Here is a 13,364-nt window from a genome sequence, read left to right on the forward strand (position 1 = left end):
AAGTTACCAACATCGATGTTTCAGGAAGATGCCAACACTGAGTATCGCAAGTTCAAGACCTTTGAGATAATGTATTATGAGGCTTGTTGTTCTTCAAATTTTGTTTTTTGATGCAACATGATGAAGATTTTGATAAAGGATTTCTCTCCTCCATCAACAAGAATCCAAAGGGTATGGGAACTTGCGTGGGATTGCGAAGGTGGACATCAATGTGAGGAAGCTCGGATGCCTCTCCTATGATCTAAAGAAGCTTCGGGGGGGGAGAGCTGCGAGCTATCTAACTTTACTACTTTGTTGGTACTACTAGAGATAACTACACTGTTATCTCTAAAGATGGCCTTGACATGACCTTGAATGAATGGGTTTGCAATCAAGTGGTGAAAGTGATCCCTACTTATAGGATCAAACCTATTTATATCCCTGATATCTTTCCTCAAAATAAGAGTCTTGTATTCTATGAACCCCGCAAAGATGTGTATAAAAGCTACTACACACACGAAATAGTGGATTGTAAAAACTTATCCACAAATACCTATCAATTGTAGCACTATGTCTCTGAAAATACAACTCTAAGAATCATATAGATTTTCAGTAGAGCTAACTTTTGTATACATCATAATAGAAACAAAAGATGCCCATCTAGCTTCTTGATGAGATCTCAACTTTGTACATATCTTGATTTAAATAAAGTTATGACATCTTGAATTTAATAAGTTATCTAATTTCCAAATTTTGTCTTAAGTTGTGGAAGTTTAATGCACTTGGTATTGCGTTAAGTTTTAATCAAACCATCGATAAGCGTACTATTGTGTAGGTACCATCAAATTCTTTATACATGGCCGTACAAGAGAAAAAACTTCCCCTAAAACAAGCCCAACCACCCACATTCAAAGGCGAGGGAACCCATATCATGCACGATGTTGAACCTTGGATTGAGGCAACGGAAGACTATTTCGAAGCCGCACGGACCCAACCTGTAAACCAAACTATGCTTGCAATGTTTCGTCTTACTGGCGATGCAAAAATATAGTGGAAACAACATTGCAAGGACTTGGGTGCTTCAAGATCTTCTCAGTCTTGGGAGGATATAAAAGAGGCGGCTACAACACGATATCTTCCGCCCGCTCATCGAGACGCCAAAATGAATGAGTTCTTTGCTCTAAAATAGCTATTTTTATCAGTGGGAGAGTACTACTCCAAATTTGTAACTTTTCGAAGATATGCCCCAAAAATGTCCATTGAGAAATAGGTAGCACAATTTTGTCAAGGATTGTAACATCCCTTGGATACCATCTTGAAGCAATGAGACCGACATCACTTCAAGATGCTCTCTAGGGAAACACCTCTGGCTAAAGAGACGGCTAGGAATCAGGGAAGAGGTTAGAAACCAAAGGGCCAGGCCAAACAATTGAAGCCCTAGACCTGCTAATCAAGCTTATCAACCTCGCCCTGTAAAAGCAGCAACTGCAATAGCTCAACCGAGTGTAATGAGTTGGGTCATTACAATAGTCACTGTCCTAGAAGAAATGTAGCGACAACTGCAAATGCCATTCTTGTAGCACCAAATGGTAGAGGCCAACTTGTTCGTTGTGGAGGAAGGAACACAGGAAGAGATCGCGGAAGAGATGGCTCAAACTCATGCCAATATAATGGAAGAGCCAACAATAGGAGACCAAGCTGAAGAGAGAGCAACTTTACATGCCGCTATTGACAACCCTAATGCTCGCCAACAATATGCATTCATTCAAGCACCAAGATCTCGCCAAGGTGAACAAATCAAAATCTTAATTGATTGTGGAAGCACACACTCATTCATCTCTCCTAAATGCATGAGGAAACTAAAACTAGACCAGTATCCTGCTCAAAGGCTAATTGTAGAACTAGCAAACGAAAAGGAAGTCCTAACATACAGTAGGACAGGTAGAATTTGAACTAGGGGGATACTCTACTTCTGCTCACTTTCGTACTTTACTTCTAGGAATATAAGATGGGATATTGGGAATGGACTGGTTGAAGCAAAACCAAGCTCATATTCACTGTGCACAAGGTAATTTTACCCAAATTAGGGAATGAAGTTGTAGTTCAAGGGAAGAATGGGAAACCTAAAGCTCACTTAGTCAAAGCTAGTAGCTTTCTTAAGGGTTTACAAAAGGGTCAGCAGATCTATGCAGTTAAACTTAACAAGGTAGAAGACACAGATTCAAACTTTCAACCTGAATGGTTGAGAGGGTATGCAGATGTGTTCCCTAAGGATCTTACGAGTCTTCCACCACCTAGAGAAGTTGATCACGAAATTGACTATCCCTGGTTGTGAACCCGTTTCAAAGAGACCATATAAAATGTCACTCCTTGAAGCAATTGAACTCAAAGAGAAACTTAGGCATCTTATTGAGTAAGGATTTATCAGATTAAGTACTTTTCCTTAGGGTGCTCCAATCCTTTTCCAAAAGAAGAAGGATGGGTCTTTACGACTTTGCATAGACTACCGCGGGCTTAATCAAGTCACTGTTAAGAATAAGTACCACATTCCTAGGATTGATGAGCTATTGGATAGGCTACATGGGGCTAAGATCTTCACAAAGATTGATCTTCGCTCTGGGTATTATCAGATAAGAATCAAAGAATCAAACATTCCAAAGACGGCTTTCAATACTATGTATGGACATTATGAGTTCACAATAATGTCTTTTGGTCTTACTAATGCTCCTACAAGCTTCAATCAACTAATGCAGGATATTTTTAGACCTTACCTAGATGATTTTGTCTTGGTTTTCTTTGACGTCATCTTGATCTATTCTAAAGGTCGGGCAGATCATGAAGAGCACATTCGTAAATTATTTCAGTTCTTACGTCAGCATCAGCTTTATGCTAAGAAGAGTAAATGTACATTTTTTTCTTCCCAAATCAGTTATCTTGGATTTATTATATCTTCCAAAGGTATCTCAGTCGACCCATATAAAGTTAAGGTAGAATGGCCTAGGCCTACTTCTGTCAATGAAATAAGGGGATTATTTGGAATAACATGATGGTATAGGATATTTGTCAAGGATTCTTCTCTCATCGTCGCACCTTTAACAGAATTACTAAAGAAAGGAATGAGGATCGAATGGAGAGAAGAACACGAGGCCAATTTTGCAAAGTTAAAAGGATACCTAGTGTCATCCCCAATTCTTAAACTTCCGGATTTCAGCAAAGAGGTTGAAATTATAGCAGATGCTAGCAAACTCGCTTGGGGGAGTCCTTACTCAAGAAGGTAGGTCTGTAGTCTATACTTCTCGAAAGCTTAGAGATCATGAAAAGAATTATCCGACCCATGACTTAGAACTCTTAGCAATTGTCCATGCATTAAAGCTATGGAGACATCATCTTCTCAGTCGCAAATTTCAATTAGTCACTGGTCATAAAAGCTTGAAGTGGATCTTTACACAAACCAATCTCAACATGAGGCAAAGAAGATGGATTGAACTTCTTCAAGAATACGACTTCGACATAAAGTTTAGACCATGGGACAATGTAGTTGCGGATAAACTTAATCGCAAAGCTTTCCTTAGTGCTATCTCTATACCTAATAATCCTATGTGGGAAAGAATTAAGGAAGCATCCTTGAAAGGCCCAGATTATTAGCAATTATCCTTGCAGATTCAGCAAGGCATGACACTTGAGACAAAGACAGTGTAGTTTGTGGGAGGGGAGAGACTGTGAGAGGGGGAGAGTGGAGTGTAGTTTTTTTTTTTTAAAGGGAAAGACAGGGAGAGAGAGGAGTGCTTAGGCTCCTCTCTCTCCCTCGCTATTGATTTGCATGGTTTTCTTTTATTATTTTTATGGGGGGGCCTAAGCACTCCTCTCTCTCCCTTTCTTTCCCTTAAAAAAAAAAAACCTACACTCCACTCTCCCCTCTCACAATCCCCCCCCCCCCCGTGTGCCCAAACCTTCCCTTCCCTTGCGGACCCCTCTCCCCCCTTCTCTCTCTCTCTCTCTCTCTCTCTCTCTCTCTCTCTCTCTCTCTCTCTCTCTCTCTCTCTCTCTCTCTCTTCTTTCTCATTTTATTTTGTACCCAGACATTGTATTAGATCCACCAAGAATGTATCATTTTGGCCGTTTGATGACAGTTAACATAGCATTTCATTTCATTTGTCATTAGCATTGGAGGGACTCAAAAAGCGACAATGTGACAGGAGGCAGAGAAAGAAAAAAGGAAGATGCAGTGGGAGAGAGATTGATCGATAAGGGGAGAGAGAGAGAGAGAGAGAGAGAGAGAGAGAGAGAGAGAGAGAGAGGGGGCGACAAAATTCTGAGGGAGAGAGGTGAAGTGTATTGTTTTTTTTTTTTTAAAGACGGGCTCACCCTGTACAACCCCTCCCCCCCGTGCCTGCTTTCTTTCTCCCTCCCAGTCTCCTACTCTCTCTCCACCTGCCACCCCTCTTCTCTTGATCTCTCTCTCCCTCCCAATGCCCCCCCTCTCTCTTCCCCTCCCGCTATCACTCTCTTTTTCTCTCCCCCTCTCTCCCTCTTTTACAAAAAAACGGAGGCAATAGAGATACTGGTAGTGCTTTGTTTTTTTTAAATAGCTCTCTGCACCCTCTCTCTCTCTCTCTCTCTCTCTCTCTCTCTCTCTCTACCCTTGCCACCCTTCCCTCTCGTCCTTGTGTGTGTGTGTGTGTGTGTGTGTGTGTGTGTGTGTGTGTGTGTGTGTGTGTGTGTGTGTGTGTGTGAGAGAGAGAGAGAGAGAGAGAGAGAGAGAGAGAGAGAGAGAGAGAAGACATGGGGGAGAGAGGGGTGAAGCTCACTCCAGGAAGGGAGGGAAGGCAAGGGAGGGAGGGAGAGAGAGAGAGAGAGAGAGAGAGAGAGAGAGAGAGAGAGAGAGAGGGGGGGGGGGGGGGGGGGGGGGGGGGGGTGGGAGGGGGAGGGGGAGACAATGAGAGAGAGGGGTGGCGGGCGAGAGAGAGACACACGCACAGAGGGAAGACACACACACACACACACACACACACACACACACACACACACACACACACACACAGAGAGAGAGAGAGAGAGAGAGAGAGGAGGGGGAGGGATAAGGAGAGGGTTTATAGAGCGACTAAGAAAAGAGAGAGGAAGAAGGGAGTAGGAGATAGGAGGACTTTAGGGAAGGGATGGTGGTTTCTAGAGGAGGAGCTGGAGGAAGGGAAGGTGGTTAGAGGAGTAGATGGAGAGAGGAGGTGGAGGAGAGGAAAGCTTTTGGAGGAGGAGGAAGGGAAGAGGAGGAAGCACATGGGCGGCAAGAGGAGGAAAGGGAGGTAGAGCCTGGCGGCACTCCAAAAAAAAAAAAAAAAAAACTCGCTCCAAAGCTCGCTCCGTTGAACTCGCTCGAAGACCTAACTCGCTAAAAATAGGGGAGAGAAAACTTAGGAATAGAAGCATCATCGAACACCTCGTCAAATGGAAAGTTTCCCTGAAGAAGACACAACGTGGGAAGATGAAACATCTCTCCTTAAAGATCATCAAGACTTACCTTTGAGATGAGGACATCTCAATTATTCAAGTTGGAGAGAATGTAAGGTCTTGCCACCCTTGGAGAGGGGATTCCCATGTAAAAGAATACATATCAAGCCATACTAGTCATAATAAAAATGTTACTATTTTTGGCAGTTTTTCCACCTCTCATTGGCTAATGATAAATATATTGTTGTAAGATTTTCAAAAATAAAATTTTTACTTTTTTGTCATTTTCGTCCAAAAATAGAAAGTTGTGAGGTGCTTACACTCACCTAAACGCGACCGTCTCGTCAAAATCTACCCCGTCTTGAATTTCCATAAAAATAGCTACCTCATCCAAAATCTGCTAAATATAGTAGGTGTGTGCATCCGACACCTTAGCTTATCATCCTCAATATTGTCTTTTAATAGCAAGTATCAAATTAAATTCTGATAAGCCAAGCTCACTCTAGACAATTAATTTACATCCTAGTGTTAATAAATTAATTCCTAAGTCTAAGGTATGCATATGCATGGGCATGTATGTGCATGTGTATGTATGTCCATAAATGACCCATATCCACCATGGACCCATCTCTTATAGAATAATTGACTATGAGCATGGGGGCACTACATGAGGTGTATCACCCAAAAGGGTAAAGAGGGACACCTCTAATGGCTAAGTGGGAGCTTGTGACACCTCTACTCATTATTTTAGCAAGAGGGGACTAGGGAGGTATGGGGATGAATTGGGCAACAAGGAACCTCCAAACTCTATATAAAGGGTATTCACACTCAATTTTAGACACACTTGAACACACATTGGAGATAGAGAGACTCTGATGTTGTGGCTATTCGTTGTTGAAGCTTCAACAAGGCTTTGAGAGATAAATAACTCCAAATCACATTTGGGTAATGTAAATCTCTTAATTAATCAAGGTTATTATCAATCTCTTCTCTCAATTGGAATCCTTTCCAATTGCTGTCATATTACAATTGGAATCATTTTCAATTGCTACTCTATTATCAAATACTGTACTCTTATTTACCTATCCTCAATTTGAAATCAACAATCATTATACCTATTTTTTGGTTATTTCTCTACATTGCAACGTAATGAAGGTCTCACTCCTCGATTGCATAATCAGTTGTGGTGATTGCATGCACAATTCTTCATCAATGTAACATAGATGCTTGCATAAATTAGCTAATCATATTCAAGAATTTTGTCCGACTAAAATGATGGATTGCAAGTAGATATAAATGATTAATCATGTGATTAGTGTATGGGTTATAACACATGTTATCATAAGATTATGGCAATATTAAGCACGCATATATTTTTGGTTTGATGTGTGGAATAACCCTATATATTTTGGAATGAAAACACTTATAATCATTTACCCTACTTCCATTGGATTCTTATACTCTAGCTTACAACTTCTCAAGTTAAGTAACTAGTAGTGGGAATGGTACCCAAGAGAACGCGCTATGGTGTATCACACGATCACGAAGCCGGAACCAGTGATGGTAAAGGCAAAGGAAAGGCCCCGATGAATGAGGATGTGCCACTTGTCCCACGAAGTGACGTTATTGCTCAAGAACATGTAGGAAATTTCTTTTTGTTCCTTGCATCACGAATAAATAGGAAGGGGAAAACTACCTAAACATTGGGTTATTCCCAATTGGAAACCCCATCAATCGAATATGTTAATTTTATTGAGTTGTATTTATAGAAAAAGATTGTTCGGAAAGTAGTATGTTTGCTCATAGGAAAGAAATGTTTGCATGGTAGAAGAACTCTCGAATCTTCTTTATTCAAAAATCCTATATTGATATGGTCAAAACTCCCTTTGATATCCAAGGAGGAGAGCTTAGCGGAGTGAATGCTAAAACAGTGCATATGGTTGCACACATCTTGCGGGTTGGTGCCTAGAATGCAAGATATTACTGCGGGTTGGTGCCCAAGTTACAAGTTAGTCACCACGCGTTTGTACCCAAGTTGTAGGACAATTTAATTGTATGGACAATTAAAGACATCGGGAGCAATAAACTCTCGCCAAGAGGAGTGAACTCTTGGGGTTTGGATATTTAAATAAAGAAGATTCGTATGTTGTTTTTCTTCTATGAAAGATTGTCTTGGTACCGATTTGATAATGGTTGAAGGATTGTCTTAACGAACTTGTGATGGAAATCATAAAAAGAAACTTTGTGTATGAACGATCATGTTGTAGTAATTAGAAAACAAGCAAAAACAAAGTGTGATTGTGGGGGTGGAAAGTGCGGACTGGATCAGGTTGCTAGTCAAGGATGGGTGGTCTCGATTAGTCGAGAAACTCTCCGCTCCTCATTGATAGAAGAAGCGAAACTAGAGACTCATTGTGCCAAGAGTCGATAAGTACCAATTGTACGTGCCTCTGAAAATTATGGGAAAAAAGGCATTTGGGGTGTCTCTCTTTTTAAAGGTGAGAATTAGGAACATCAGAATATTGTGTTAGTTCATGCTTTCCCTGCGAGACAGGGCTAGGACCCCTTTTCAATGGCTCGGACTCAAGTTACTTGGTGACGAGAGTCTGTCCATTAGAAATCTTGTCTATCTGACTATGCTTTTCTCAATCGATTAGGGCCTAGCGACCTGTCAGGTACCCTCCTTTTGCCAAATGGATATGGTAACAGGGTGAGGACCTCAGAATACATGATTTTAGACAAGGACATATGGTAGTTCTCTAGGGATGGGGATGTCATCCTCCGAGGGGACTTCAATGCCAGGACGGGCCACTCTCAAGAAGCCTTCTATGATACCTTGGAGGAGATATTGAGAGAGTTGAATGTCAATGATCTAGGATTGGTCATGTGCTCACAGGATGTGGTGCATAATGAGTATGCAAGATATTTGACAAACATGGGGATTGCACATGGATTGGCCATCCTAAATGGCCTACGTAGATTTCCAGCAATGAATGGGTTTACTTGTTGTCCTCATAGACACGAGGCTAGCACAATGGACTATGTTATGACTTAGCCCAATATTATACCATCTAGTCACGATTTTACAATCGGCCCCAGGCCTATTGGGGTAGTAGTAGATCATGCTCCGTTGGCCTAGGGATCTATGCATACTTGATACACTTTTACATCGAAGACTAACTCTGCATACCTGGATAGTAATTACAGACGCCTGACCACAGAGGAGCCAGGATGCCCATTAGAGCAACTTACCCAAATATTGATAGAGACTTTACATGATGCAGTAGTAGAGGTACCCACACACCCAACCCAAGAATAGACGATGTCTTGGCAGTATACCCCATAATAGTTGGTATGATGAGAAGTGTAAAGAGACAAGAGCCACACTTCAGAGAGAGGTGCTCCTAGGAGTCATTACTCATAGATAGTCACAAATAGCCTTCCAGTGCCTAGTGCAACGGAAGCAGAGGACTTATCTTGCTCAGTTAGAGGACGAGTTGTGCAAGCTATTCTTGAGCCAAGACTCAGGACAAGCATGGAGATTTTTCCATGAGCATTCCCTCCCACCAACTATCACATCAACCGAGATTTGGGGCGCATATGCAACATCTCTTTACACAGTCTCAAGGCAATAGGCTCGGTTCGTTGCCTTTTGCTTTTTTTGTCGTTTGGAGTGAAAATTCCGACTCAACACCCTCGCTTCATACCCTTCCGACCTATTTAGATTCGGTTCTGGCCCTCTTTGAGTACACCTTTGGCAATCATCTCTGTGGTTTGTTTAAAACTCGGGCAAGGCAAATTAGACGTTGCGGAACACCCTCCAGAGCCATGCCCACAGACATGCACTTTTTTTACCATTGAAATGGTAAAGAAATCCATTGACAGGATGAGGACGAGGAGAGCATATGATCATGATGGATTGATGGCGGAGCACTTTATACATGTAGTGATGTTCATTCGAGCCGTATTGTGAGGGTTTTCCGAATACTTGGAGCTTGTCTACTATTGTGCCTATCTTCAAGGCAAGAGACCCCATGATACCACGGAATTACCGTAATATCATGATTGGGCACACGCTAGGTTGTATGCATCCATTCCCGAGCAGCAGTTGTGTAGATGAGCAGAGACAACAAGAATTCAAGCAAGAAGCTAGACAGGTTTCAGGAGGGGTTTTCTACTCTTGATCATAAATTGATACTTAAGAGCTGTTATTGAGGAAAACAGATCACATGGTACCTTTGTGGATTTTTGCAAAGCATTTGATACAGTTCCCAAAGCTCGACTGCTGCAAAGACTACAAGAGATGGGAGTACCCACAAAGTTGTTCGGGGGAGTCATGGCTTTATACAAGACAATTGTGGGGCAGGTTTGTACTCTGAGGGGTTATCCGGGCATATTCACTCCACTGTTGGAGTGAAGCAAGGATTTCCACTCTCCCCTACATTGTTTGGTTTGTATGTAGATGAGGTTTTAGATTACATTGAGAGAGGAGGCGACAGAGGAGCACATTTAGCAAAGACATGGATTTCATTACTACTTTATGCACATAATATTGTGTTGATCTTAGATTCGCTAGACGGGATGTAGTGACACTTGGATGCATTGCACGCTTTTTCTAGTGATAGCAGCTTGTCGGTAAATCTTGGCTGGCAAGACCAAAGTAATGATGTTCAACACCACATCACAATGGGTCAAGCCATCTCCATCAACATTGACATATGGTCACAGCAAATGGTTGAGTATATAGACGTATACACTTACCTAAGAGTGGTCTTTAGTGGTTGAAAGTTCTCCTTAAGGAGAGCAACTGAGACCAGAGTGACGAGAGCATATGCAATTTTGAGAAGCATGAAGAGCATGTGTTCGCAAATTCACTTTAAGGAACCTCGAACAAAGCTCTGGCTATTTGATACATTGGTTACTTCAGCTATGCTTTATGGGGTGTAGATAAGGGGACCATCCGTAGACCATCATAGCCGAGCTGACAGTACTAATGGATGGAGATGTCTGGAGAAGCCTCTGGTCTCTATGATTTCCCAAATGATTAGCACCAAGGCCTCTATATCACACGAGATTATTCATGCAGAGCTCTTCTCCCTTACTGCTCATAGAGGCACTTATCAGATCCGTCTCTTTTATACACAGTATCTAGGATCTCCCCAAAGATAGATATGCTCACCTAGCTTTGGAGTCTTCTGGACAATTGGCCTCACAGGGAGACACATCTTGTTGGTATGCACATATGACATCATGGTTTCAACTACATGGATTTAGCATGGACAGACTTCCCCCTTTCCAATACTTACTGGATGCACCCTCCTTGTCCCTCACACGGACCGAGATTACCCACCTCATCAAACATTCCACTAGACACCAAGAAGACTTGGATAGAGCCAATACGAGAGCTTGGCGACGAAGATGGCTTTCTACAAAGAGCATCTTCTCCAGCTCTATTAGAGGATGGATATGTGATCATACCTACCTATATGGACACTCATTTATCCCATGGGATACGATGTGCTATTGGTTAGATGCGTACATCATCACATCAACTAGAGACTAAGACTGGCAAATTTAGGAGAGTAGCAACAAAGGCCAAGATTTTTAGAGCAAGAGACAGAGTTACATCACATGTCATTGTCTTGTATACTATGAGATACGAGGCCGCTTTCACTATCTATTCATAGAGCACTTTGGACCACTGGCTAGTCATGAGATACCAAGATCAGAGATGCCTTTTGCTAGAGCTGTGGAGACACAAGGAGAGTCTCTTGAGGAGATTAGATAGTGGGAGACATTCACAAAGCAAGATCATTGACTTCTTTAGAGCAAAGACTCAACAGCCAGATGAACAAGCTTCACAACAAACTTCAGAGTCCACCTATACCAAAGGTATATTGAGTGACAGAGCCATTGAGCTTGGAAGAGCTAGATGCCAATGTATCACAAAATTGACACAAGCTCCATCAAAGGATCAAGACTATTTTAGCACGACATGGGAGACGTCCTTGACAACTATTTACAAAGGTGAACATTGACGATGCTCTTCGACAACCGATGCAATACATCCTCAAATAGCGCCCGATGCCATGCATCCTCAGACACTGATGTTCATTTTAGCTTTGATTTTAGTTCATTTTATTTTGTACCTAGACATTGTATTAGATCCACCAAGATTGTATCAGTTTGGTCTCATAGGTCATTTTGGCCTTTTGCATACGTTTACTATAATATTTCATTTCATCTCTCTCTCTCTCTCTCTCTCTCTCTCTCTCTCTCTCTCTCTCTCTCTCTCTCTCATAACAGGTCTTGAGTTCAACTCCTTGTCTGCTAGATCTTTAAGGTCTCTTGGGATAGTTTCCTACGACGTTAAAACTCTCTTCTTCTTCTTCTTCTTCTCTATGTGTGCGCGCGCGAGCTTCAATTCCATTATTGGTTCAGATTAGACAGTGAACAAAAGTTCATTTAATCTGACCACCAATATCTCCTCGTATGGCATGATGCTGGGAGCTCTCTTATCACTGTGGAGAGCAACCTCCACACAGAAACCAGTTTGGAAGGCATTCTGCCTCGACAAAAATGGGAAAAGATAAAGAGGACAACAATTATAATGTGTTCCTTTACATGGTAAGGTATCAGATGTTACACAGAAGTAACAGAGATCAAACTCAAGGTATAGATAAGGTCTTCTATTACACAGGTTTGCCCACCCAAAAGGTTTGAGCTATGGTAGGCACAGACTCTCAAGCTTTATGGACCACCACTTATGAACATGCTGGCATTCTTTCCAAGCAGTATGTCTTGAAAGTGTAAGCACCTCCAAATGTTCTGAAGGAAGATTTTGGACTTTCTAGGAATGATTATGCCTTTTTGGTGTCAAATGGCCAGGAAATTTGCCTTGGAAAAGCATTGTAACACCGGTTGCAGAGGATTGATTCCTGCCCTGACATATGTTTCACATGTTACGATTGTGATCGATATGATTTAAAGCAGACAGGCTTGAGATTCTCCAAGGGTGTAAGCACGGGCTACTATCACCTCATATGAACAACACAATTTGCTCCCCATCAAGTTTCATCGCTTGCATCCCTTTCAGCTTCACCTTCATCCAGGTCCACCTGCTCTGCATTCTCGTCATCCTCATCAATGGATACCGCTTCTCCCCTCTCTTCATCACTAACAGGAAGCTGGGAGCCTATCTCTTCTCCTCGCAGGTTTTTATGCTTCAAGTTGCCTGCCCGCAAATAAAACAACTATGCCGTCTTTAGCCAGGTCTTTATATATTGAAGATTGATGAGGCATGGATTGACAGTTCTTACCCATCCAAAATGAATTTCCTTGTGATACGCTATGAAGTAATGCTTTGATGCAGAAGACATAGCGCTCCAAAGAACGTTTCACTGCAGGAATTTTGCTGGTAACCGGCAGCTTCTTTGAGCCCTAGCCAAGCATTTCAAACCAGGGTGTAAGAGGAAGACTTTTATGTTAGCCAGTTGAGATGTGTTCCAATAGCTAGATACCTTAGCCTCTGAACACAGAGTTTGGATGGTCCTTGTGGCCTTCTGAAGTTCTTTGATCTGAATAGCCAATATAATAATTAGGGGCTATTTATAGCCAATGGCTATTTTTAAAGGGTTATTAGGATAAAATACATTTTAAAGTGTCAATTTTGTGAAAAAAATCAGAAGATTCGCCCCAAATCCTATATTTATAGCATTACTGTTAAGATATATTTGCCATATTTGCCAAGCCATCTACAGTGTCTTACAAATCCTTGAAGGAGTTTTATTTTTCACTTTGCACAAGATGCATTCAGACAGCATGCCTTATATCGTAATTCATAGAGTACTTACTACTGCATTTATCGAGTCTTTATGTGCTGCATATTGAGCCTGCCAGACATCATTTCCTACATCCGTTTAATCAGTAGGTCAGACAAA

General features: G+C 41.8%; 1 protein-coding gene across 1 annotated transcript in view; it reads right to left on the reverse strand.

The window, feature by feature from the left end:
• Positions 1-12,008: 12,008 nt before the first annotated feature.
• LOC147438875 (fanconi anemia group D2 protein) overlaps positions 12,009-13,364 on the reverse strand; it is a 100,690-nt gene continuing 99,334 nt past the window's right edge. The window contains exons 28-31 of the mRNA XM_086484836.1: positions 13,278-13,333; positions 12,945-13,001; positions 12,744-12,864; positions 12,009-12,658 (exon numbers count right to left, since the gene is read on the reverse strand). Of these exons, the coding sequence (XP_086340962.1) occupies positions 12,492-12,658; positions 12,744-12,864; positions 12,945-13,001; positions 13,278-13,333 (401 nt within the window). The 3' untranslated portion in view covers positions 12,009-12,491. The remainder of the gene's footprint in view (positions 12,659-12,743; positions 12,865-12,944; positions 13,002-13,277; positions 13,334-13,364) is intronic.

This window comes from Adiantum capillus-veneris, chromosome 16 (genome assembly GCF_014529385.1).
Source record: "Adiantum capillus-veneris isolate H3 chromosome 16, ASM1452938v2, whole genome shotgun sequence".
Classification (NCBI taxonomy): domain Eukaryota; kingdom Viridiplantae; phylum Streptophyta; class Polypodiopsida; order Polypodiales; family Pteridaceae; genus Adiantum; species Adiantum capillus-veneris.